Source organism: Tenrec ecaudatus, chromosome 9 (assembly GCF_050624435.1).
Source record: "Tenrec ecaudatus isolate mTenEca1 chromosome 9, mTenEca1.hap1, whole genome shotgun sequence".
Taxonomy (NCBI): domain Eukaryota; kingdom Metazoa; phylum Chordata; class Mammalia; order Afrosoricida; family Tenrecidae; genus Tenrec; species Tenrec ecaudatus.
This window is the reverse complement of record NC_134538.1, coordinates 76874456-76901425: the sequence shown is the minus strand read 5'-3', so window position 1 is coordinate 76901425 and position 26970 is coordinate 76874456. Positions and strand designations below refer to the sequence as shown.

Sequence of the window (26970 nt, the reverse complement as noted above, 5' to 3'; positions counted from 1 at the left end):
AGATGGTTTTCTGACTGGGTGACGGCGCTGACGGAGCAGGAGCAGAGGGCCCTTGGAGGCTGTAGCCTTGCTTTCTGAAGCAGCCTTTCCAGACACACAGCCTGTGACTCTGGATCCCAGCAGGCCACCTGGCAGTGTATATACCTGCACTCTGAACTGACCCTCCCGGGCCAACTCCCTTCTCCAGCGCGGCTTCACTGTGCATCCCCCTTCGCTGGAGGATCTTCAGCAGCAGTCATGGGCGCAGGCACCCCGGCCTTCCTTAGTCTGCTTTTGGTCTCCAGCCTTGCTCTGCCCGGCTCCTTCTATCGTCTCCGCTGCAGACCTGAAGAGGTGTCTCTGCTCCACCCTCGCCCTGCGAGAGGATTCCTGCACCCTGAGGTGAGATGGACCGTGAAGCTGTTGGGGAAACACCCTGGGGGCACTAAAGCGCCCGCATCCTGACTGCTGGGCTAGGAGCACCTTCCATCCGAGACGAACTCCAAGAATTTCTTCTGCTGCCAGCGACCTCCTGGGCTGGGAGGGGCAGCTGCATCTGCCTCCAGGAATGCGGGGCCTAGAGACACCAAATCCAGAATCACCTGATGGCTCTCGCTTGGGTTCTAGAAATTCCTGGGGGGGCCTCCCAGCCCCCTGCTCATTTTCCTCCTTCTCCCTAATATGAAGCCCCCCTGCTCAGCAGCCCCAGCTGAAAAAGTCCCAGGGAGTTGGATAGAAAGGGAGGTTTGCAGTCCTGGGGATTTTACCAACAGGTGCCACCAACTTGGTTGGCCAAGGACTGAGCGATTAATGGGTTCAGGGAGGTCACCTGCTTTCTGTTGACCTCCAGAAAGGAGAGTCACATCTCCTGAGTCGTTCATGGGTTTCTGGAGTCCAGGCAGCCCAGGCCAAGGTCAAGTTGGAAACCATACAACCCTCGGGCAGATAGGTTTACCTGTCCAGTTAGTGTAGTAGAGGATCTGACCAGTCCCGCACCTTAAAAACAAATCCACCTGCATTAGGCAACATGGTGATCGTCAGCCTTATTTGGCCACATGGACCCACCTTTGGAAGGAGCTGCTACTGCCATGTCAGAGAAATGGTTTCTGCCGAGACCAGTCCCTGGACAAAGATGCCCTGCTGGATAGAGAGGAAGCCCTTTAAGGAGATGGATGGACACCAGGGCTGCAGCAGTGGGCTCCGACATAAACCATAGTGTGGCAGCCCGGGATCGGGCAGCCTTTCTTCCTGTTGTACACAGGGTTGTTATGAGTTGAACTGGCTCCAGGGCACCTGAGAGCAAGGAGAACACACAATGCCCACCTGGGTCTGGTCTCTGAGGGAGCCTCAAGCTTTCAGACTCTGATGTCTAAAATCTCAGGGTAGCCTGGTTTATCAAATGTTCTCTTCAGTGCAGATGTGCGGCAAGGCAGAAGGAAAGAGGTTGAGGGATGTGAGGGTTGTGCATGCAGGGGGGACGGGGAGGCAGGTAAGAGGTTTCTGTCTATCTCTGAGTAGGCATGTGCGCACAAGATAGTTAAAGAGAGATGGGGTATGAACTAAGTGTGTGCACTGGAGTATGTGTAGCGTTGAAGATAGGGGCGGGACAGGACCTTCCATCTGACAGGGGCCCATCCTCTGGGCCCATCACTGATTAATCCCTGCCCTGCCCTTCCCTGCTGGGGAGCTTGTCCAAGAGCCAGCGGCGGGTGCCCGGGTGCGTCCACAGAGGGGCCCCCAGGAAGTGACTCCATGAATCATTGACTGTCCTTCCATTGTGCCAGATCCTTCTGGGCCTGGCAACAAAGGGGGTGCAGCCTCCGGGGCAGGGGTGGGGCGGGGTGGGCATGGCTTATGTTTACTTACTAAGCTGCAGTGAACAGTCTCTCATGATGTGGTGAAGAATGTGAACCTGTCCACTACAGATTTATAAGTAAGCAGAGGTAAGACCATGCTTACCTCTCTGCTCACTGGGTACTCAGCCCTGCCCGGAACTATACATGTGAAAAGACACTGGTTCTGTGGGAAGGGGCCGTGGGTTTGGGAGGGGCAGATGCCAGACAGACCTGGAAGCAGGATCTGTGATGCGGTGATAAGAAAGGAGAATGGTTCCGTCCATATTAGTAAGTAAGCTCAAGTCAGTCCATGCTTACCTTGCTTATTGGGTGATCTGACACTGAGCAGGGCCCTCCAGGAGCCTGCTCCCCAAGCCTCCTGACACAGGACCTCCCAGGAAGTCCACAGGAGCAGGATGGCACTGGGCTTATCCAAGGAGCCCCAGTGGGGAGCTGCGGCCCACAGTTCTATGCTGTTGACTCACCGTGAGACCTTGGATGGTGCCCTCCTACTCCTCTCAGGCCTCCCATCGCCACCACCAAAATCTCACTGCCATTGACCCGATTCTGACTCATAATGATCCTACAGGACAGAGAAGAGCTGCCCCTGTGATTTTCCAAGAATGTAAATCTTTATAGGAGCAGAAAGTCTCATCTTTGTCCATTGAAGCAGCTGGTGGTTTTGAACTGCTGACCTTGCAGTTAGCAGCCCAATGCACAATCCATTGGGCATGAAAGGGAGGGTCCCAGAAGACTCTCTCAGGTCTAGGATTCTGCCCCAAAGGTATTCACACCTTTGTTTCTGTGGACTTCTGTGTGTTGTCCGTGGGGTTTTATCACTCATATCAGCTCACTTCTGCGCCGCTCTGCCCCAGTGCCCAAGGACCCCATGCTTGCTCAGTGGGTTGGAGGACTCCGACAGTCTTCGGGAGCGCTAAGATTCCAGACCATCCGCCTACTGTCCCTTCATCTCTCAAGGCTCCACTGAGGTAGGGAGGCTGGGGCAGCTGTCCTGTCCACCTGCTCTGCCCCTGCCATTTGCTGCCTTGCTGTGCCAGGTATGGCCACTTCCCCCAAACGGAGCTGGTCCTGATCCCCAGGGGCTCTGCGGGTGCAGGGCTCCCTCTCTCTGCCCAGGCTGCTGAGCCCCAATCCAGCATTAACAGGCTTGGATTTCATTCCACACGCCCTGGGGCTTAGTCTGTGGAAACATCCTCCAGGTGCCTTGGCCCAACTCTTTGGGAAGCTGCCAGGGAGGGCTCTGCCCAGGGATTAGCTCTCCCAGGGGACCATTTCCAAAGCTCTGTCCACGTGCCCATATCCACCCCTACTTTCTTCCTTGAGACATTAATGCCTGTGGGCCCTGCAGCGTGGGACTTGGGGTTTAAATGAATGGGACTCCTTAGTGGGCATGCCGAAAGAGTCCTGGAGGTGGAGTGGGTTACTTGTTGGGTTGCTAAGCACAAGGGCAATAGTTCAAAACCACCAGATGCTGCTGGGGAGAAAGCAAGATGAGGCTTTCTACTCCCATAAGGATTTACATTCTTAGAAGTCCACAAGGGCAATCCTACCCTGTCCTATAGGGTAGCTATGAGTCAGAACTGACTTGATGGCAGTGGATGTTTAGAGTGGATGAGGCTGGGGGTCAGACTACCTGCTTGCCTGCCCTGGGTGTCCTGGAGTGAGGGTGTCTGCATGTAGGACTGGGCATTCCTGGGAGTGATGGTTCTAGGAAGCCAGATCAGGGCTGGAATGGATGGGGAGTTGACCAAGGACCTCCTGCCCACACTGGCTACAGTGGCCAGAGAGAAGGGCCCTGGTGAGTTGGTCTGGGACAGGGACTAGCACCCTCTAGCTGTGCTGAGCCTCCTCCCTGTTTGCCTTTCCTCTGTCCATTTCTTGCCCCAATCCTTTGCTTGTCCTCATGGGGTAGCCCTAACTCACTTCTGCAAGGGCTTCTAGAACCTTCATGCCAGCTGAAGCACAGCAGGGGCCCAGACAAGGGTGCCCGCCTCTTCTTTCCCTGCTCTGTCTCAGCCCCTCTCTGCCTGTCTGCCCTGCTACTCTCCATGGGGAAGTCCCAGCTGACTCAGTGTTAGGGCAGGGGAAGCAGGTGATGGGTAGAGGAGAGGGGAGGAAGAAGAGGAGGATGGAGAAAGAGGGCGGAAGAGGAAGAGGAAGGAGCTGTGCAGAGGAACCAGGGGAAGCCAGGTGCTGTCTCCCCGGGCCATAAGCAGAGGGTCCGAAGTGTGGATGAAGTGGGAGCAGGGTGACCAGCAGCCAGGGAGAGGGGTGGCCCTCTGAGCAGATGTGTCAGGTTCACCCTGTACCACATCTGGGACCAAGGGAAACTTCCTATGTATGACCCTGCGGGAAACTCACAAACAAACTGAGACCTAGGGACTCCCTTATTCACGCGGCCCAGAAAGATGTATCCAGTGTCTGCCGGGTACCAGGCACCACTCTGGAAGCTGGGTATTGAACCAGAGAGACGACTCCCTCTTTGCCCACATGGAGAAACTGTCCAGCAGAGAGGTTAGGCAACTAACTACAGGGCGCACAGTTGGCATACAGCAGAACACACGTGCAGCAGAACATGCGTGCAGCAGAACACGCGTTCGGAGGCCCCACCCCAGGGCGAAACTCCTCATTTCTCTGTAGGTAGTGGTGGAGGCGGGAGGGCCGTGGGGTGGGGATCGTGCCAAACTGACTTGCCGTCCTGCACTCTGCTTGCTCTCAGGCCTCTCCCAGTTCCGCGGGGCGTCTGACCTTCCGGTTATCTGGGGAAGCAGCTGATGAAGGTTTGAACAAACAGCCAGGCCAGGCAGGGACACGGCGACATATGGTTTATAAATAAGGGGCCTGGGTGGGGCTAGGTACAGGGCTACTATTGAGCTGTGGGCCCCACCCACCCCCTCCCATCCCCAGGCTGCCCATCCTCTCTGATTTTTTGCTCCTCTGTGTCCAAGCCCAGGAGCACTGGTGGCGCTGTGGTTATACATTGGGCTGCTCACCTCACGGTGATCAGCAGTTCGAAACCACTAGCCGCTCTGCATGAGAAAGACAGGGCTCTCTACTCCCCTCAAGAGTCACGGTCCCGCAGACGCGCAGGGTAGTGCTATTCTGTCCTACAAGGTTGTGGAGAGTTGGCATAGACATAATGGCAGTGAGTTCGGTGTTTTGGTTTGGCTTGCCCAGCCCCAAGGGCAGGCCGCCACTCTGATCTGCAGCAGTCTCAAGGATCACAATCTCAGGAGGCCCCCCCACTCCGCCCCCATGTGCACCAGGAGGGACTCTGGCTGCTTCACTCACGAAGTCCCTCAGATTGCAGCCCCCTCGACTACCTGACGCCACCACCCTCCTCGCCGGGACTACGACACCCTGTGCTCTATCCCTCCCCCAGGACTGCATGTTTTCACGACAAGGAAATCGTTCGTTCCGATTCGGACATGTGTGTATCTGACTGGACATCAGGTGCCCTAAGTTCAAATCTGGCTGAGATGCTGGCTGCATGACCTGTGGTCAAAGCAAGTGGATAGGTCCCTTGGGCCTCAGTTTCCCCATCAATAAAATGGGGTGGTTGGGAGGATTAATTGAGCCAATCTATGTGACATGACTATTGTACATATGTAACATAGGCACCAGAGACAAGTATTAACATAATCATTAAAACAACAACATTTAGTAAACTAAGAAATGCCTATCAGTCCATCCCTCAGCCCCAGGACTGGGACAGCATCAGGTTAGGTGCACCCCCCTTCTGCCCCAGTCGCCTTAAGCAGTGGTTCTTAAGCTTCCTAATGCCGTGACCCTTTAATACAGTTCCTCCTGTTGTGGTGACCCTAAAATTATTTTCATTGCTACTTCATAACTGTAATTTTGCTACTATTATGAATTGTAATGCAAATATCTGATATGCAGAATATATTTTCATCGTTTCAAATTGAACAAAATTAAAGCATAGTGATTAATCACCAAAATACTATGTAATTATATATTGTAAATATTTATTTCTAATGACAAATAAATGAAAATTTGTCTTGGAGCATGGTGTAGCATGGGTAACAGTTTTAATATAATAATTGTAAGCTACATTATCATATTTTGCGACAGTCTGCATAAAAAGCCAATGTCAGTGCGAAGGTTGAGATAGCTTCTTTCTCAGCAGATCTGCATGTGGGCTTCGACAGGTTAAACTTTATTGTGCCATCCTGGCCGATAAACACATGTGGGGTTAATTAAAGGGCAGAGAGATAAATGGCAGAGATAATTGACTCCGTGAGCCTAGCCTTTCTAGTTCTCAGGTCTCTTGCTTTCTGATGGTTGGACCAGGTGCAGCTGCCTTAGCCAGTTCCTTGCTTCAGCTGGCAAGGCTCACTTCCTGTAAGATAACCCTGAGGAGAAGCCGCATGGACCTACCCTGATGCAGCCCTGGGTGCCAGAGCAGCCAGCGCTGAGATGCTTACACACTCACTGATTCGACTTTCCTCCTGCAGTCGGCGTCATTGTGTGCGTTTTGTGAGATGGAAGAGGACTTTGTAGATTGGTGTTGGACATATGGGCTAATGTGGGACTTATGGGCTTGGGGAGCACTGGGTTGGGATGCTTTCTTAGTGTGCACTTACCTTTTATATAAAACTCTTTCTTATACTTAGGCGTTTCTGTGGATTTGTTTCCCTAGTTTACCCAGACTAACACATGGGTGGACCCTCCTGGAGACGGATAGAGGAGCGGTGTCTCAGTTCCTAAGACTAATGGAAATATGTGTTTTCCAATAGTCTTAGGTGACCCCTGTGAAAGGGTCATTCGACCTCCAAAGGGGTCACAACCCACAGGTTGAGAACTGGGCCTTAAAGGGACCCACTTGCCCCATTTTTGTGCTTCAAGTTCACAAAGGGTTTTTCTCATGCCTGGAGGTTTTCCGGATCCAATAGTTTGTAGCTCTCTCTGTCCTGGAACTTTATAGAGGAGATGGTGTATTACACCATTTCTGGGGCTGCCCTCTAAGCTTAAGTTTCCGACATTTGCCAGTGTCCCAGCCGGTGACAGCAGATCTTTCGTGTTCACTGCTGTGAAATATTCCATGGTGATGAGATGACCACCCTCCTTTTCAGCCTGGACATGCTTGCTGTCTTCTGACCGCTCCTTACACTGCAGCCAGGTAGAGCTTTGGGGCACGGAGCCAGCTTTGTCTCACCCAATCACACAGTCCTCCTTGCCCCACCCACCTCCCTGAGCCTCCTGATTCTGTCCTCACCCAGAGTCAAGGCCACGTGTCCCCCTCTGCCCTGGGCTTGGCGGGGTGGCTGGCCAGGAAGGAGGCACAGGCCTGGCTTAAGTCCTGGCAAAGTGTGTGACCCCGGGTGGTGGCAGGGGGTTGTCTTCTCTGTGCCTCAGTTTCCCCACTGGTGAGGTGAGCCCTTCTGCCTGGGGTGCTGCTTGTCTCATCTGGAGCGTCTAGGAGGGGGGACAAGCGGGGACCGTGCACGTGTGGGTTGCAGACCTGCTCCGTGCCCCTCTGCAGTGGTCTGAAACGATGCTACCACAGTGGCCCGGGGCTCTGCTCACCAGCACCTCCAACACCGAAGTGAGCCCAGCAGCATTCAGACATAACAGCCTGCATCTTGGGGCATGATGGTACCCGGAGGCCTGGGCCCATGTCCCAGCTCAGAGAACAATCTCTTGTACACCCCCAGCCCCCTGGATTTCTCATCCTGCAAGGTAAGTATGCACAGTAACCATGCTGGCCACACGTCAGGAGGAACTAGGAGCCCCTGACCGGGTCTGGCTAGAGGCAGCTTGCCACGGGGAAGGAGGGCAAAGTCTACAGCCAAGCTTAAAGTTTAGAGAGAAGTTAGTGATCCGAAGGCAAAGCCAAGCACCTTCTTCAGTTGGAGGAAAACAAAGTGTCACACTGTTCTCGGGAGGCCTGGCTGGAGGCCAGCGTCCCTCCCTCGCCCTGCCCCTCCTGGCAGGTGCTCTGGAGCGGGAGCAGAGGTATCCGAGGGGTGACCTAGACCAGGCGTGGTGGGGAGGCCCCGAGAGGAAGAGGTCCAGGCAGGGTTTAAATAAGAGTTCAACAAACCCTGCAAAAAAACCACCTTGGAAGTGAGAGCATGACCTCACATCTGTCACCACAGATGCCTGTTTGCCATTCGATGCCCATGGAGTCCGAGTTTTCCCATCAGTGTTTCCCAAGGTCCTTGGTCCCCATCTGTTTGCTGACCCTGATGCAGGCCAGACTGAGTCCCGACCCAGTCACAGACTGGGAGACAGGACCCTGATCCCTTACCCCCATCCCAGAAGCAGCTATTCCACACGCCTGCCCGGCATCATCGATGGGTCTGCAGACCTCTGCCAGGTTGCACTTACGCGGCTCTGTCCCTTGGGTGCTGGGCCCAGCCAGCTAGGCAGTAGTTGCTTATGCTAGCCACCAGGGGGCATCCCGTGGAGCCAAGGCTGACAAATGAGAGCTCTCCTAGGCGCTGGGGCTGCTGTCCCCAAGGAAGCTTGTGGGTCCCACAGACGAGCCACCTGCGTCTCCAGTGTACCTGCTGGGTGACAGGGAAAACCCCTCACACTGCCAGGTTTAAAATTTAATTTTACAAGTGGTACACGGACACACTGTTCTTAAACATGGGAATGTTGGCGTTGGTGTGAAGGCTCTGTCTGATCGTGGCCTTCACCTCAGCCCGTGCCCTTTCCTCTTAGCTGGGTGTTTATGACAGCAGTGGGAGCTTCCAGGCACTGAAAAACAAACTGTCAGTCTGGGTGCATTAGAGAAACACATCCACAGAAACTCATGTGTAAGAGAGAGTTTTATATAAAGGTTAAGTGCGCATCAAGAAAACATCCCAACCTAGTGCTGCCCAAGACCATAAGTTCAACATTAATCCATATGTCTGACACCAATCCACAAAGTCCTCCTCCATCTCACAAAACACACACAATGATACCGACTGCAGGAGGAAAGCTGAATCAGTGAACGTGTGAGCATCTCAGCGCTGGCAGGGGTCTTCACGCAGCTGCTCCAGCACCCACGGATGCATTGGGGGTAGTTCCATGTGGCTTCTCCTTGGGGATGTCTTACAGGAAGTGAGCCTTGCCAGCTGAAGCAAGGAACTGGCTAAGGCAGCTGCACTCTGGTCCAACCAACACAAAGCAAGAGACCTGAGAACTCGAAAGGTGAGGCTCACCGAGCCATTTATCTCTCTGCCCTTTAATTAACCCCACAAGTGTTTATTGGTCAGGTTGGCACAATAAACTAACTCACTAACAAATCGACAGACTTGACAAAGATATTTTGCAGACACAAATAAGATTATCTTGAAGTGTATAGCGTATAACAATATTAATTCGACAACTTACTTTCTTCCCTGCTGAAATACACATTGTGTGTTTTGTTCGTTTGAGATGAACTTGTCTGTCATTAAAGATGCCAAGTCCACTTCAATTTTACTTTTACTTCTCTCTCTCTCAAAGCAACTCAAACCACAATTTAGGTTTCAGTGATAAGGAATCTGGAGGGAGTGACAAAATTATTTTTGCTTTTAAAGAAACATAGTATAGATATAATTACACAGCCCATCTCCATTCTCAAGAAATTAAATCCACAATAATACCATGTTAACCTAAACTACTAACCTGTACAAAGCCAGCTTTACTCAAATGCAATAAAGTTGTGGATGCAGCTGGGTGGATCTTTACATCCTCAGGTGCTAGCAAAGGTGAGACGTTTAAGTCTCCCCAGGAGCACCTCAGAAGAAAGACCTGGTGATTTGGTGCCCTCCCCTCCACAAATCAGCAACTGACCACCCTGTGGAGCACAGATCTGCTCTGATGCATTCGCATCAACACAGGTCAGTGACAACACAGTGGCATCTGATTTGGTACCCTGTGTAGCACCACCTCCCCCTGCCCCCCAACCGGGTCATTGTATCGAACACTTCTCTTCCTCTCACCCGTCAGTTCATGGCAGCCCCGGATCTGCTTTCTGTCGGTACAGCTTTACTTTCTGCAGGATTGGATGTAAATGGAATCAAACAATGAGGAATTCATTTAGTCTGATGTTTAAGGAGCTCTTTTGACACCGCAGTGTAAGCATGGGACTGTGTGTTAGTCTGGGTGGGCTAGAGAAACAAATTCACAGACACTCATATGTGTATAAGAGACAGCTCTACATACAAGAGCGGTTGGCTATTGAGAAAACATCCCAGCCCAGTCCAGATCAAGTCCATAAGTCTGATATTAGTCCATATGTCTAATACCAATCTAGAAAGTCCTCTTCAGACTCATGACATGCAATGACACCAAGTGCAGGGAGATCACAGGCCAGTGGGTGGGAAGTCTTGTGGATCCAGTGGTGGTGTAAGCATCTCAGCGCTGGCAGGGTCTCCATGTGGCTCCTCCAGTTCCCAGAGCACAGGGGTCTATCAGCGTAGTACCGTGTTTGTCAGTAGAGCGTGTCTCAGGGAGTGGGAGAGAGTGTCTCCCGCCTCCAAGGAGGAAATACTGGAGTTCCCAGAATCCTTAGGAGAAGGCCATGCTCACACTGAGCCCTCATTGACTGTATCCTGATTGACAGGCTAGACTGCACCCCTATACTCTTAATCCTCAAATTGACACCATATTACATAACTACCACAGACTGCTAAACCCCCAGAACTGCAGTTTGAATCCACTGGCCACTCCTTGGGAGAAAGGCAAGGTTTTCTGTTTCTGGAAAGGTGTTTTATTTTTTGCAGGGGAAGCTCTTTAGAGTGTCTCCGTGAGTCGGAGTCAGAATGGGTTCTACAGCAGGGGTGGCTCAGCTTGGTGTTTGTTCCGTGTTGCATTTGCTTTCATGGCACATCATGGTTTTGAGATCCATCCTTTGGTAACTGGTTCTCCGTATTCATAAAGTAACATCTCATTCATTCTCTGTGGAGTCCGGGTGGCATCATCGAATGAAGCACGCGGCCACTAAATGAGAGGCAGGTGCTCTGCAGGAGGAAGATGTGCCCATCTGCTTCCATACGGAGTCCAGTCTTGCCAACCCTACGGGGGCTGTTCTGCTCTGTCCCCCAGGGGTCGCTAGGAGTCAGACTGATTGAACTGCTATGGCTTATGCTACTGAAAGCACAAGCCACAACCTGCCACTCGTGTCAGCGATGGGCATGCAAGGTTCTGAGAACATTTGGGCACAAGTGTTGGTGTGACTGTATGTCCCTCATTTCCTCGACTTTTATTCCTTGGAATTCTCTTAGGAAGAGCTGTCCTTTCTCTGTCATTGAAGTTGTCCTCACAGCAGGTCCGGATAGATTCAAGCCGCCAAAGCTGAGTGCGCACCCATCGGGGCCTCCCTGTGATGGTGGCTGTAATTTGGTGGCAGATACGTCTCTCTGTCTTAGCTTGCCTTGTCTCATCTATGGTGGCCTTTCGTGCACACTCATTCTTTTTCTGCGGATAGTGGTCAAACTTACTACTCTTCCCCTTTGGCGTTCTGCATTCGAAGCTTCATGCCATCTAAGACAACAGTTCTCAACCTGTGGTTCACGACCCCTTTGGGGGTCAAACGTCCCTTTCACAGGGGTCGCCGATTCATAACAGTAACAAAATCACAGTTCTGAAGTAGCAACGAAACAATGAGGCCTGTATGAAAGGGTGATGGCATCAGAAAGTTTGAGAACCTCTGCTCTAAGATCATCAAAATCAGTGTATATTTTTGAAGCATCCTTATTTTTTTAATAGGGGTTTAAACTTTCTAGAATTGATATTTTGCCAGTGTTGATTATAGATCTAACCTTCATTATTGTTTCCCTACAAAGAATCACCTCTTCCAACTGTGTTGATCATCCTTCATGGGTGCCTGATACCATGAACGCTGCCGGGTGAGTGAGCTAGGCCCTGTGCGCCTTTCCTTGTCTCCACAACACATGCACCAGCACTGTCCTCACGATTGAAATAACAGTGCTGGCTGTGCAGAAGAATGGCCAGGAAGGACAGAGGTTCTTGGAGGTCCCCTCTCCCTGGGACACTTCTCTTTCCATGATCACCATTCTGCACCATCTCCGTATGTTGGTTACAACTGCTGAGCCGACAGCAGTGCTTTATGGCTTATTGCCTGTAGGGTTCCCTAGCGTCCTACGGGCTGGCTGTCTTGTACAGTCTTTGTGATGCACAATTCTGGTGGGGGCTTCTGGGGGGTGTCTACTGTTGGAAACGCTTTGGTGGCTGTGATTTCAAACATGACTTTGTTAAAGGCTGAAGTTCGTGTGCAGCTCCTCTTACGGTGTGTGGCTGGATGAGGCGTTTAGGAGAAGTGGTGGAGTAAGTCATTCATGGCTGGGCTAGCCTTGTAAGTGAGTGCTCGGGGTAGGACTTGATTATTTTCCTTTCTTAAACAGGTTAAGTGGCACTTCATCCGCAGAGCACGCAATTCAACAGTTCCGTCGACTCAAGAAGCGTTTCACAGTCATCGGCGCAAGCAACCCTAGCACATCTTCTTTTTCCTTGTGCTCATTCTTATTATTTTCTTAAATTGTGGCAAAACATACGCCACAAAACATCCTCCAATCGAGCACCTAGATGCGCGGGGCGACCACTTTTGATATCCTTTTCCAGCTAGTTCCACCACCATCGCCATGAACCCAATGCAAGAACTCTTTCTCCGTCACCCATGGGAATCATTGGTCAACTTTGCTTTCTTTTCTTTGTTCTTTTTAAAGTAGTTTTCTTGGTATAAAATTCCCATATCATACACTTCCATGGGTAAGTTCCTTTTACAAAGAGTTGTACCTGCTCCATCACAAGCAGTTCTAGTGCCATCCCGGCTCCTGCATTCATAGTCTGCTCCCCTCTTTGCTCCACCCCACCCCCTGTCCCGATGAGCCATCACACAGTTCTTGTCTCTATGTAGCCACTCCTTCTGTGCTTCATGAACTGGGAAACCCAACAGAAACAATAAAAAACAAAAACACGATAAAATGGAGACCCCCCAAAAAGGAAAGATAAAAATTAAAAAGAGTAAGAAAGAAAAGACCACCAGCAATATTTTAGAAGCCAGAGAAGAAATTTCTGTCATGGAACAAATGCGAAATAGTTAATTAAGCCTAGAAAAAATTCAGGTTAGGTCCAGAGGGAGGTCAACTGACCCAAGTATTTTTTATGTTATACCATGGTTTGATTCCCTGTAATCAAGTTTACAATAATCTCTGATCATAAAGTTGTTTGAATTCCTCACCTGTGGCCTGAGGGGATCTGCCAGAGGCTTATTCTGACTAGATACTCTGCAGATGGATTTTGAGCCCCCACTGTCCTACACAGCCTCCTCCAAATTGAGTGTTCACAATTTAAGCTCTGATAATTTTCCCTTCGTCATATTTGGATTTTGTTATCATCATCTTTGGATCACAAGGGCTGGTGTGCTTCTTCCATGTGGACTTAGTTGATGCCCTACTTAGATGGTGGCCTGTTTTGAATACAAGCCTTTAAGACCCCAGACACTATTCCAGTTCATAGGCGGGCATCATCTGCTTTCTTCACCACACTTTTCTGTAGCACCCTTAGCTTCAGTGACCTCTCCGTGAAGGTGAGGATTGAGCAGGGCCATGTTTTCAGAACTAACTGTTCTTAGAATGGGGCTAGAGTTAAGTGGGGGCCCAGAGTCCATGTTTTGAGCAACTCTGGTATACATTAGCCTTCATATTATGACAAAACCAAAATACAACCACAACCACAACCAAACAAACAAACAAACAACACCCCCCCCCCCCACCAAAATACTTCCAACTCCCCCCTTCCCCCCGCCATGAATTCTGGATATTGTAAAGGATGAATGGTTGTTTGGCCAGCAGTTGGTTGGATGCTGTCGGCTGAGTGAATGTTGTGTGGTCTGATTATGAGATAAGAAATGAGGGCCAGGTGGCTATGTTATCGGGCACAGGGGTAAATACTACGTAGCTTGAAGAACAATTATTAGATTATTAGTTATTTCCCCCATGTTTATTAAATTTTCCCTCTCGCTCCTTCCTCCCTCTCCCCAGCACCATCAACAATGGAAGTCTGTCTCTTTTATCTTGACCTTTCTTTTATGGCAGTGGGGGTCATAAAAGACAGCCCTGTGGGAGCTGCCAAATGCACACAGTGCCTTGCGTTGCATCGCAGGCTTGCCCAATGTGGTTCCCTGCCCTAAAGTGCCCCACCTTTTCACCCCTCCCTCTCCCGAGGAGCTCCTTTCAACCACCGACCTTATCACTGTTGTAGCATGTTGCTTTTTCCAGAAGGTTCTATAGGTGAAATCATACTCAGCCCCATTTTCAGGTGGGGAACTTGAGACCTCAAAGGCTAAGTAACTCACCCAAGGTTACATACCTAACAGTCACGGAGGCCGCATTTGAACCTAGAGTTTATAGAGAGAGCCAGGGATGGGAGTCAGTCACCCTTGACAACTCCAACTGAAAACGGGATTGGGGAGGGAGCCAGAAGACCAGCCTTAGGTCTGGATCTCTCCGCCATGGCAACCTTTGCATTTTGGAACTAGGTATTTGTCTCATGTTTTGGTGTGTGTATCTTGTGCAGTGTAGACCGTTAACGAGCATCCCTAACCTTTACCCACTATCTGCCAATAGAACCTACTCTTCCAATTCCCAGCTTGATGGTGAAAGGTGTCTCCTGACCTTGTGAAAACTCCCGTGTGTGCCCATGTGCCTCTTCACTTAAGAACCTACAAACAGCCAAACTCTGTGCCATCGAGTCCCTGCCAACTCATAGCGACTCTATAGGACAGAGTAGAACTGTCCCTTCGGGTTTCTAAGACTGTAACTCTTTATGGGAGTAGAAAGCCTCCTCTTTCTCCTTCAGAGCAGCTAGTGGTTTCAAACTGCTGACCTTGTGGTTAACAGCCCAATACAGAACCCACTCCACCACCAGGGCTCCTAAGAATAATAATTTGGGGCAACTGTTAATACCAGTTATTCGCCATCATTAAACTGATGATCAATAGTAAGATCAATTGTGATTTATTGGATATATATCCCTGGGCTGTGCCTCTTTGTCACTGTGGATGAGAAGGTTCTACTTTCCCCTGGAGGTTACAGCTTCTCAGCCGTCTGTCCAGCCCCAGGGCCTCCCTGTGCCTGCCAGCAGATGGCTCCCAGCTGCATCCTGGAGAAGGGCCGAGCCCTGTGCCTGGTGCGATCCTCACTGTTTTCACAGCGAGCACGTGGCCACACGGGGCCAGGGCTGGAGGCTCGGGCTCGGTGGCTCCTTTCCTCCCCCTCTAGCGTGCCGTTGGCCATGCATAAACAGAGGAGAGAGGCCACTGATGCAATGAGGTGCCAGGCCCAGATGGGCCGGGGCTGAGCACCTGCATCATGTATGACACGGGTCAGGTTGTAAACACCTCAGCAGTCAGCATCCGGCCCCTGCTCCCCACCACCACCTGTGGATAAAGAATCCGGGAACGGACAGCCGCCTCTTTCCAGTCACGGGGGCCTGAGGCAGCCTGTTTTCAAAGCGCAGAATGTTTACAAGACCCAAGGTAACCTAGAGTGTTTGCTACCGTTAGCCCGGCCAGTTGGGATCATGCATTTGAAAGTTTAAAATGATCATAAAACTAATCAGGTTCTTTAAAAAATTGTTTTATTAGGGGCTCATATCACTCTTATCACAACCCATAATACACCAATTGTGTAAAGCACATCTGTACATTCATTGCCCTCATCATTCTCAAAACATTTGCTCTCCACTTAAGCCCCTGGCATCGAGTCCTCATTTCCCCACCTCCCTCGCTGCTCCCCCCTCCCTCATGAACCCTTGATCATTTATAAATTATTATTTTGTCATATTTTATACTGTCCGACGTCTCCCTTCACCCACTTTTCTGTTGTCCGTCCCCCAGGGAGGAGATTATATGTAGATCCTTATAATCGGTTCCCCCTTTCCACCCCACTCTCTACTCTCCCAGTATCGCCACTCATCATTGGTCCTGAAGGGATCGTCCATCCTGGATTCCCTGTGTTTCCAATTCCTGTCTGTACCAGTATGCATCCTCTGGTCTAGCCATATTTGTAAGGTAGAATTGAGATTATGATAGTGGGGGTGGAAGCATTTAGGAACTAGAGGACAGTTCTATGTTTCATTATTGCTACACTGCACCCTGACTGGCTCATCTCCTCCCCACAATCCTTCTGTAAGGGGAGGTCCAATTGCCTACAGCTGGGCTTTGTGTCGCCACTCCACACTCCCCCTTATTCACAATAATATGTTTTTTTTTGTTGTTGTTGTTCTGATGATGTCTGATCCCTGATCCCTTTGGCAACTCTTGATTGCACAGGCTGGTGTGCTTCTCCCATGTGGGCTTTGCGGCTTCTGAGCTAGATGGCCTCTTGTTTACCTTCAAGCCTTTAAGACCCCAGACACTATATCTTTTGATAGCTGGGCACCATCAGCTTCCTTCACCACATTTGCTTATGCACCTGCTTTGTCTTCAGCGATTGTGTCGGGAAGATGAGCATCATGGAATCCCAGTTTAATAGAATAAAGTGTTCTTGCATTGAGGAAGTAAATGAGTAGAGGCCCAATGTCCATCTGCTACCTTAATGCTAAATCTATATATATATACGCACATAGATCTATTTTCATATCCTCATATATAAATATATTTTACATGTAAATGCCTTTATTTAAACTCTATAAATGCCCTTTGCCTCCTAGCTCTTTCCTCTATTTCCTTTTACTTTCCTCTTGTCCCACTATCATGTTCAGCCTTCATTTGGGTTTCAGTAATTCCTCTCAGTTACATTACCCTTGGTCTTGCGCTACCAGGTCTCCTACACCCTTCTCACCACTGATTTGTATCACTTGTTGTTCCCTTGTCCCTGGGTTTGTTAACACCACTTCCTTTCCCCCCTACCTCCCCTCCCCCCATGACCCCCGAAACTGTCAGTCAGGTTGCTTTCTCCTCCAGATTGTTTATCCAGCCTATCTTATTTAGACAGACCTGCAGAGATAATAACATGCACAAAAACAAGACAGAGAAAAACCAAGCAACAAAATAAAACAAAGAAACAACAACAAGCAAATGACAAAAACAAAACTAACTACAAGAAAAGCTTGTAGTTATTTCAAGGACTGTTCGTTGGCCTTTAGGAGTGTTTTCCGGTCGAGTCTGACAGGGCGCCAAGCTGTGGCCCCAAAGTCTATTTTTGGTATTCCCTTGGGACTTAGTTACTCTGTTCCCCTTGCTGTTCTGTTCCAAGACCTTAGTGTTTTGCCTCCGTGTGGTGGGATCAGATCGGGTGGAATTCCCACACTGTGTCTCCAGGTTGTCCCCTGTAGGGTTATGGGTCAGTGAGGGATGTTGTGTCTCATAGTGGGGTCGGCCATATGGTCTTCTCTGTGACTTGGCTGCTCTGAGTGGGAATATTGTCCTAAGGGCCTGGTGGGCCAGGATGTGCTCCACTCTCTCTTCCTCCCCCTTCATTTGCTCCCGTGTGCTTTGATCAGACATGTCCCTCTTCTGGAGCTGCAGATTCAGTGCTGTCCTCTAAAATAAATTTTTCTGGGGGGAGGGGTAGATGTCCATGTAATTGGGATTAGGGCCCCTTAGGCCTCTCCACTGGTTCCCTAAATCTGATCAGGTTCTAAAGAGAAACGAAGTCCTCATACATTCTACCTCCAACCAAAACCAAACTCACTGCGGTCAAGCTGATCCTGACTCATAGTGACCCTAAAGGAGAGGGTAGAGCTGCCCCTGTGCATTTCTGAGGGTGTAACTGCTCACGGGGGTGGGTGTGGGGGGAGGGGTAGAAAGTCCCATCTTTCTCCTGCAGAGTGCCTAGTGGTTTCAAACTGCTGACTTTCCAGATCACAGCCCAACTGGTAACCACTGTGTCACCAGGGCTCCTATGTGCGACATCAGTGAACCTTCAAAACATGCTGAGGGCAGTCACCCCATCCCAAAAGGAAAACCGGTGTGTGATCTCACTTATATGGGGTACCTAGCATGGCCCAATGTGGAGAGACCAAAATTGATCAGGGGTTCTCGGGGGATTTCGTTTCACTCGTTTCCACAATCAATATTCGTGGAAGCAGCAGTCAAGAAATCACAGGATGCATGACGTCATGTGCACAAGATCTGCAGCACAAGACCCCTGTAAGGTGTCCAAGCGCTTTGAGGACGAAGGGGCACCTGACCCACGCATGGCATTTTCAGTGCCTCAGCGACATGTGCAAGCTGAACCAGGACTCACGAGGACCGGGGCAGAATTGTGGCAGTGAGGAATATTGAGAACATGAGGGATTGCCGGCCGAACAAACAGTCTGCCTCGGAGGAAGTAGGGCTAGGCTGCCCCCTAGAAGGGAAGCTGGCACGACTTCTCAGGCACTTTGGATAGAGTCTCCGGAGGCACCGGGCTGGAGAAGGACATCGTGCGGGGTTGAGGGTCATTGGAAGAGAAGACTCTTGACAAGGTGGAGTGACCCCAAGGCTGCAGCAATAGGCTCAAACAGAACCATTGTGACGGTGGCGTGGAGCTGAGCAGGGTGTCATTCTGTTCAGTGCTGCATCCTGGTGTACGCAGGGCTACCCTGCATCTGGTGGCCTTGAGAGCACCTGACAGCAGCCAGGAGTGAGAGGGATACCATGTGGTGCCACTGTCTGGTGATGCAGGTGCTTAAGCGCTTGAGGACTGACTGAAAGACTGGTGCCTGGAATGCACCCAGAGATGTCAAGGCAAGCAGGCGTGGCAATCTACTTCCCAAAGCTCCCAGCCTGGGAGGTTCCACTGTGCACACAGGAGATTTCCAGCAGCCGCACACCCTCACTCTGCGGCAGCTAGCAGCAACCGTGGCTAGCCTGAAGGGTGGTGATACTGTGGAAGCGAGGCCCGGTGGTGGTCCGCTCTCTCCAGGACTGAGACTTCAGTCATCAGCCTGCCTGGGGCCTCCCTGCAGGCAGGTCCAGGTCTTCTTCTTCTCCGAGACACTTTGATTTTGGGGGGATGGTGTGTTAGTTTGGGTTCTGCAGAGAAGCAAAACCACTGACCCTTGTGTGGGTTGTATATAAAACCCCCAAACCAAACTCACTGCCATCCAGTGGATGCCGGCTTATACAGACACAGCAGGCCAGGGTTGAGCTGCCCCGGTGAATTTCTTAGACTGTGACTCTTCACAGGAGTCCCAAGCCCTGTCTCTCTGTCTGTGGTATTGTACATAAAATGAGCATTGTATCAGGAAATGGCTTTGACAGCTGTAGAAACAGGTTAAGTCCAGTCTGGGTCAAGCCAGGCTTCTCCTGACCCTCGGAAGGTGAGGAACAGGGGGCAGGATGGCGACCCTGAGGCAGCAGGGGGCACAGGCTGGTGGATGCAGGGCTCTGAGGTTGGTCGAATGAATCCACCGCCTATAGTCTGTTGATGGTTTCTGGGATCAGCAGGTGACCGAGGATCCAGATCCAAGATCTAGCACCAGCAGAAGATGCAGGACCAACAGGAATTAGACTCTGCTCGGTTTCTCTTCCACACAAAGGCCCCGGGGAACCAAGGAAGAATCATCAGGCTGTAAGGTTATTCATAGATTGAGCCCCTTCCCTCTTCTTACCCAGGAATGTTCCCCTGACAAATGAGGTGACAAATGGCTCAAATGGAAACCTAACCAAACTCATTGCCTTGGAGTGGAGATGGACGCAGGCTGTCCACTTTTATGGGAGTAGAAATCCTCATCTTTCTGCTAGAGGCTTCGAACTGCCGACCTTGTGGTTAACAACCCAATACCTATCCCACCAAGCCACCCTGTAGGAGACGCGGGTTTGATTCCTGGTTTGATTCCTGTGCCGCCGTCTCTTGCCTGTTGGTGACTCCTGTATGTTTCCATGATGCTGAACACGTTTCACGGGACCGTCCAGAAGGCGAGGAAGAAGAGTCTGGCAGGCTTAGCTCTGCAGAGCAGTGGTGACACCCCGTGGGTGGTAGGGGCTGGCTTTGCAGCTGAGCAGGGGGCTGTTGTAGGTCTGGGAAGGGTTGTGTTCCATTGTACTTTGTGTCGCAGTGAGTCTGAGGGGCCAATGCCTTGGCAGCCAGTCAGAACGAGTCCCACTGTGTAGGTCACAGAGAGGGGAGCTCAGCCAGGCACTGGTGAAGAATATGGACCCGTGGAGGCCCAGAGTCCATCGGTAGTCAATTGGACACCCCCTGTCAGAAGGGCCACATGAAAAAGAAGAGCCAGTCGGGGTGCAGTATAGCACCGATGAAACACACAATCGTCCTCTGGTTCTCTAATGCTCCCCACCCACCCCCAAATCTATCTTACAAATCTGGCTAGACCAGAACATGCATACTGGTACAGATAAGAGCTCGAAACACAGGGAATCCAGAGAAGATAAACCTCTTAGGACCAATAAGGGGAGCAGCCATACTAGGGGGGTAACAGTGGGGGGAGAGAAAAGGGGCACCGATCAGAGTGATTGCCATATGGCCCTCCTCTCAGGGGGGTTGACAGCAGAAAAGTGGCTGAAATGAGATAGCAGTTGGTGTAAGGCATAAAAAACAAAAAGAATAATTTATAAATAATCAAGGGAACATGAGAGTTGGAGGGTGTGGGAGGGAGGGGGAAAACAAAATGAGGAGCAGATGCCAGGGGCTCAAGTAGAATGAAAATGTTTTGAAAAAGATGATGACAATATACGTACAGATGTGTTTGATGCAATGGATGAATGTATGGATTGTGATAAGAGCTGTAAGAGCCCCCAATAAAAGAAAATTAAAATTAAACAAGATATGTAAATAATACTAATTTATCAAGGGGTCCTGAGGGGGGAAGGGGGAGGGAGGGAAAAAAGAGGAGCTGATACTAAAGGCTCAAATAGTAAATGTTTAGAAAATGATGATGGCAACATATATACAAATATGCTTGATATAATCGATGTATGGAATATAAGAAGAGCTGTAAGAGCCCCCAGTAAAATGATTATTTTAAAAGAAAAAAAAAAGATGCAAACAGAAATAAGCTTTATTAAAATGCCAAAAAGCAAAAAGAAAAGAAAAACATGGACCCAACTGGGACAAGGAATGTTCCAGTGCCCGGGATGTCCTTGTCACACACACACAAGCCCACTTGCAGGAGGAGTGGACAGCCGGCGGAGGGCTCAGCCCCTCCCTGCGGGGGCGCATTGTCCTGGCCTCAGGGCCAGGGCTGTGGTGGGAGGAAGCGCCCTGCAACCGTGGAGAATATTCAGTGGGTTCTGTCCCCTTTGCTGGCTCCTGCCTATTCAAACAACCACCTGGGAGGGTAGCGGAGGGTGGCAGTGGCAGCTGCACTGCAGCAGGTGACAGACAGCCGGAGAGAGAAGAAGACAGGGGCACCCCAGGTTGAGGGGGTCTCGGTGGCGACCACCATGGACAGGCGGCCTTGGTGCATGTCCATCCTCTGCTGGCTGAGCCTCCTGCCAACCGTGAGTAGCTGCAGCTTCTCTGCGGAGCCCCATGAGCAGATGGGCCCACGAGAGCCTGCAGAGACCTGCCGCCAGTGCCCAGCAAGGTTGGGGGGATGGGGCAGCCTGTGCCACCTCTGGGGAGGTGTCCTTCTTTTTGTTGAGCCAGCTCCCTGCTGCTCCCCCCAGGGCTTCCTGTGCCCTCTGGGAACCATGCAGACCTACCTGCCCCTAGGCAGGCCTTAGAACTGGGGAGACAGGATCACACCCAGAGTCTCCTCTGTCTCGCACGTTTGAGCCAAATCCCACTCATGGCGGTGCCTGTGGGTCTCTCCGAGTAGAACAGCACCCCGGGGAGTTCTCTGTGGCTGCTTTTCCTGACAGAGACGACCAGGCCTTTCTTCCACGGTTCCTCTAGGACACGTGGACCTCCAACCTCTCAGTCGGCAGCGGAGGGTGGAAACTATTCACACCGCCCGGGGAAACCTCCTCAATAGCTACACGCATTGCCCCTCTGAGAAGGTCTCCGGGATGGTGTCTCCCCGGGCATGACACCCCAATCCTGATGTGTCCTTTTAAAAATGTGTGGCCCCTGGGACCTTGGGGCCAAGTCAGGCCTGAGATGTGTTTGGCGCACCAGCAGCTCCCTCTGGCATTGGGGGCGGGGGGGCTTTTCATCTCATCAAACCAAGACCAAACTCCCTGCCATGGAGTTGATGCTGACTCACAGCGACCCTCCAGGACAGGGTAGAACTGCCCCTGTGGGTTTCCAAGACCATAATTCTTTACGGGAGTAGAAAGCCCTGTCTTTCTCCCGAGGAGCAACAGGTGGTATTGAACGGCTGACCTTGAGAACCGCAGCCTGATGTGTAACCACTCCACCACCAGGGCTCTCCTAAGAAGCACTTGGTGGCCAATATTGACCCAAGGCCCAGCATGCTGGAGAATGGGTACACGTCAGAGGGACCTGCTCTACCCTCCGTGAGAATTGCATGTCTTTTTCCCGGTGTTCCAGCCCACGACAGCAGGGGCCAGGAGGGGAGCCACTGGGACTAAGATCACCTTTGCCACCGCCACCACCAGCACCATCACCCCCAGGGATTCTGCCTTGGCTCCAGGAAACAAGCTGGGTGACCCAGGGCATGTTCCTCTCCCTTCTTAAGGCCCACTTGCTGCCTTTGTCCAGAGGACACTTCCTGCCTACTTGCAGGACGATTGTGCCTTGAAGGAGCATGGGCTTGCCAAGGGCAGGCCATGGGGACCTCTTAGGCCGTCTTCCTGGTATAGACCTCTTCTCCATCTCTTTCACCAGCGAGTACCCCACGCTGAATGCTTCCTTTATAGAGGGGGCCTGATGCCCTCTGCTGGTCACTCAGCCGCCAGCACCAGTTCTCTGTCCAGCGTGGACTCCACCTCCCTTTCCCGGGCCAGGCTGTGTCCAGGGAAATGAGAAGGGGTGAGCTGGGATGGCCCTGTGGGGCGTTCTGTGGGAGGAGGGGGTGAGCTGGCGGTCGGTCTTGGCATGGGTCAGTGGCTGCCTTGTAGCTGTCCCTGAGTAGGGCTGCTACCCTCAAGGTCAGCAGTTGGGAACACCAGCCACTCCGTAGGAGAGAGATGGAGCGTTCTACTCCTGTGAAGAGTTACAGTCTCAGAAACCCACAGGGCCGGTTCTGACCCATCCTGTTGGGACACTAGGAGCTGCTGTCGGCTCGATGGCAGTGAGCTGAGTTGGTTAGTTTTGAGTCTTCGTGTCCTGGGTGGGATTCCTGTGTTTTCCTCCTTCTCTGGGGGAGGTAGAGGCTGGCTGTCCTTCCTCAGGCGGGAGGGAGGCTGTCCACCACTACTTTAGTTTCCCTGGCTTCCGTGGCTCCTCAGATCGGCTCTGATTTACTCCTAAGGGGCTGGGGCTCCCCTGAGAGTGGACAAAGGGAGGATGATTGGGGACAGCAGCAATCTAAATACCCCAGGGGCACAAACGTCCTGGTGAGGGTTCCCTGCCCCTCCGCCTTCCTGCACGCCTGTGCCTGTTGTGCTGCCAGCAGGGGACACTGGGGCCCACACAGAGCTGAGGTCACTGAGTTGGGTGGAGAGGCCATGAGTAGAGGCTGGGCACCCATCAAAATGGGGACTCTCGTATTGGGCGGTGGGCACAATCCGCAGCCTGGGCACCATGGGGCCATGAGAGAGAGAGGGCACAGCTCTGAGCAGTTGAGCCCAAGCTGGATTTGGGGCATTGACGTCTGCAGGCCAGAGACTGGGGTGGCCTCCCATTCAGGGTCAGGGCTGGGAGAGGTGGCCCCACTTGCTGGGCTGGGTCACTTCCTCCCCTCCCAGCCTATTGGTCTGCAGTGAGGTCCTTGGGTCCCTCTTGAGTGGCCCCTTCCTGTCCACTGTCCCCACTCTGGGGTTGAAGTCCCCACTCTGCACTCTCCATGTGCCCTGTTTCAGACTTGACTGCTGTCGCCAGTTGCCCTTGAGCTGGTTCTGACTCATGACGATCTGCACCCTTCACAGTCCTGAGTCACCTTTGACATCGCCGGTCTGTGCAGTCCACAGCCGAGGTCACCCTGTACTTCGAGTGCCTTCCAAACGATGGTGCTCATCTCTGCACTGAGTGGGGTCACTATTCTGTTGTGAACCCACAGGTTTCCACGGGCTACTTTTGAAAGTAGATTGCCAGGCCTTTATTCTGACTGTCTCAGAGTGGAAGCTCCACTAGACCTCCCCAACAAGGAGCCCTTGTAGGTTACTGACCACTGCAATATGTGCTGTGGTAAGACGGGAACCCCAGGGAACTTAGGAATGGTGCGCCTGAAATACTCGATACTTTTATTAATCTTCCTGTTTCTATTCATGTTTCCTTCCTCCTTCTTCCTTCCTACCTACCATCCATCCATCCACTTATCAAAACATCCATCCATCCATCCACTTATCAAAACATCCATCCATCCATCTATCCATTTATCAAAACATCCATCCATCCATCCACTTATCAAAACATCCATCCATCAATCCACTTATCAAAACATCCATCCATCCATCCATCCATTTATCAAAACATCCATCCATCTATCCATCCATCCATTTATCAAAACATCCATCCATACAGTTATAAAAACATCCATCCATCCACTTGTCAAAACATCCATCCATCCATCCATCCACCCATCCATCCACTTATCAAAACATCCATCCAGCACACTTTGCACATGCTGCGAGTCAGGCAATATGATGCCAAACCAAACCCACTGTCATGGAGTCGATGCTCACTCATAGCGAACACATTGAGCAGAGTAGAACTGTCTCTGTGGGGTTCTGGGACTGTAACTCTTAACAGGAATAGAAAGCCTCATCTTTTTTTTCCTCAGTGCTCTGAGGTTTCGAACTGCTGACCTTGCGGTTAGCAACCCAACTCGTGACTCCTTAGGCCATGTGGTTAGGGATACTTAAACAGATCAGGTTTTGTCTCTGGGGGCAGGTGATCTGGACCCGAGAACCTACAAGGAGCACCAAGGGCTGTGGGTCATGCTATACCTCTTCCCGGCAGGCTCTGGTCCTCGTGCACCCAGAATGCGACTTCATCTCACAGCTGAGAGAGGACGAACGTGCATGTCTACAAGCAGCCGAGAGCATACCCAACAGCACGTCGGGTACAGGGCTCGAGGGGAAGTGGAGGTGGCAGGGTGAAGGAGGCTTCTCTGCCCCCCGGGTCTCCTGCAGCCTCGTACGCTGAAGGCTGGATGAACTCTGACCTCTGCCCCCTCCCTCTAGGCTGCCCTAGCACCTGGGATGGGCTGCTGTGCTGGCCAAAGGCAGTGTCCGGCGAGTGGGTGACGCTCCCCTGTCCAGATTTCTTCTCTTACCTCAGCGCCGAGCCAGGTGAGGGGCCTGGGTGTGGTGTGGGGAAGGAGGGATGTCGTTGCTTCCAGCCGTGGCACAACATGCTCAGTCCATCCCTCCTGGCCTAGGGGCAGGCCAATCTGCACTTAACCCCCCAACTGCTCCTCTTCCAGTGTGACTTTGGGTCAGCCAGACAGCCTTCAGACCCTCTGCTTCCTTACCTGTAAACAAAAAGAACAGCCTTACTATCCAAGCTGAGAACCAGCCAGCGTGTAGACACCGGGCCCAGTGGCCGTCCTGCACGGGGCCACTGCTCTCTGGCTGCAAGCAGGAATGCTGGTGGCCCAGGTTCAGCTTGGCAGGGTCCCTCCATTCATTCATCCTGCTCAGAGGAAATGACCTCTGGGGTGCCTTTGCTTCCCGTGCCTCCCTGGATGGGTGTCACACAGCCCTTGGGGCCCCAGGGGCCCAACTTACTCTCTTGTGCTCCCCCGACCCCGTTCCTCCGCAGGTATCTTCAAGGGGAAGCATGCTGAGCGTTGGTGGTGTGGTGGTTACACAGTGGGCTGTTAGCTGCGAGGTCACCAGTTAGAAACCACCAGCTGCCCCGAGGGGGAAAGATGAGGCTTTCTACTCCCATAAAGGCTTAGAATCTGGCAAACCACAGGGGCAGTTCCATCCTGCCCTGTAGGGTCGCTCTGCGCTGGAATCGGCTTGATGGCAGTGAGTCTGGCTTTTGGTTGGCCTGACTGGTGGTTCTGAGGCCACAGAGGACTGACCAGAGAGGACTGGCCTGGGACCCAGTCTTTGGAGGGGTGGCCGGTCCTCTCTGCTCTGTGAGGATGCTGCCAGGTGTCCGGGGTTAAAGTCAGGGACTCTTTCCCACCTATCCTCTTTCTTTCTTTCTTTCTTTCTTTCTTTCTTTCTTTCTTTCTTTCTTTCTTTCTTTCTTTCTTTCTTCCTTCCTTCCTTCCTTCCTTCCTTCCATTCGTTCTTTCTTGATCATTTTATTATGATTTGGATGAAAGTATATAGAGCAAAACGGTCTCTGATGCGCCGACACACGCACATTTTGTTTTGTGTCCTTAGTTGCAATCTCTTCAATAGATGGGTACTCTTCCATGCCCTCCCCGTGCCCCCCAGCTCCATTCACCCCTCTTCCTTGACCTTCCCTGCCTGTTGAGCTTTGTTAGTGAGAAAACACTGTCTTTGAGTCTCATTTCCTCGACTGCTCTGAGGAACGTATTCCTCATGAGTGCTGTGTCCACTTTATTTAAAAACCAATCTTGCTCCATGCTTCCAACTCAGAGCGACCCTGTAGACCAGAGCAGAACTGCCCTGGTGGGTTTACCATACTCTAACTCTTTATGGCGGTAGACAGTCTCAGCTTTCTCCCTTGGAGTGGCTGGTGGTTTTGAATGACACCACAATGGCTTCTTCATACTGGACCAGGGGACTGAAAGATGTGGATTGCAATCCTCACTCAGCCACGTGGGCGGCAGGCAGTTTGGAACCTCCAGCCCCCAGAGCTCCTGCAGGCCTGTCTCTTGTTTGGCCGAAGGTGATCTCTGGGAGTGAGCTCACCTCCAGGTTTAAGGGGGTCCCAACCATCGCCAGAGCTGCCACCAGTCTGTGTCAGGTCAGTGAGTCAGTCTTTCTCGTGCGTGAGCTTGCGTCCTGTTCTACAGCTCACCCCCTGTGTCCAGGGACTTCCACGAGAACCCAGTCCGAGCAGGAAGCCGTGCTCGCCGGGCACCGGTTAGTTCTGCTCGCAGTGTAGACTGGGGCTCAAGTGGCTCCTTAGTTCTTTGGATCCGCTGACTCCTTGGTGCTCTGGTTTCCTTCACTCTTCTTGACTCCACGCATGAGGAGACCAAACAATGTTTTATAAACAATGGTTGTGTATAA

General features: G+C 51.6%; 1 protein-coding gene across 1 annotated transcript in view; it reads left to right on the top strand.

Annotated features, from left to right (window-relative positions):
- The first annotated feature begins 7448 nt into the window (after positions 1–7448).
- The window catches only part of GHRHR (growth hormone releasing hormone receptor), a 32682-nt gene continuing 13160 nt past the window's right edge, over positions 7449–26970 (top strand). The window contains exons 1-3 of the mRNA XM_075557325.1: positions 7449–7535; positions 24770–24872; positions 24994–25101. Coding sequence (XP_075413440.1) covers positions 7449–7535; positions 24770–24872; positions 24994–25101 — 298 coding nt within the window. The remainder of the gene's footprint in view (positions 7536–24769; positions 24873–24993; positions 25102–26970) is intronic.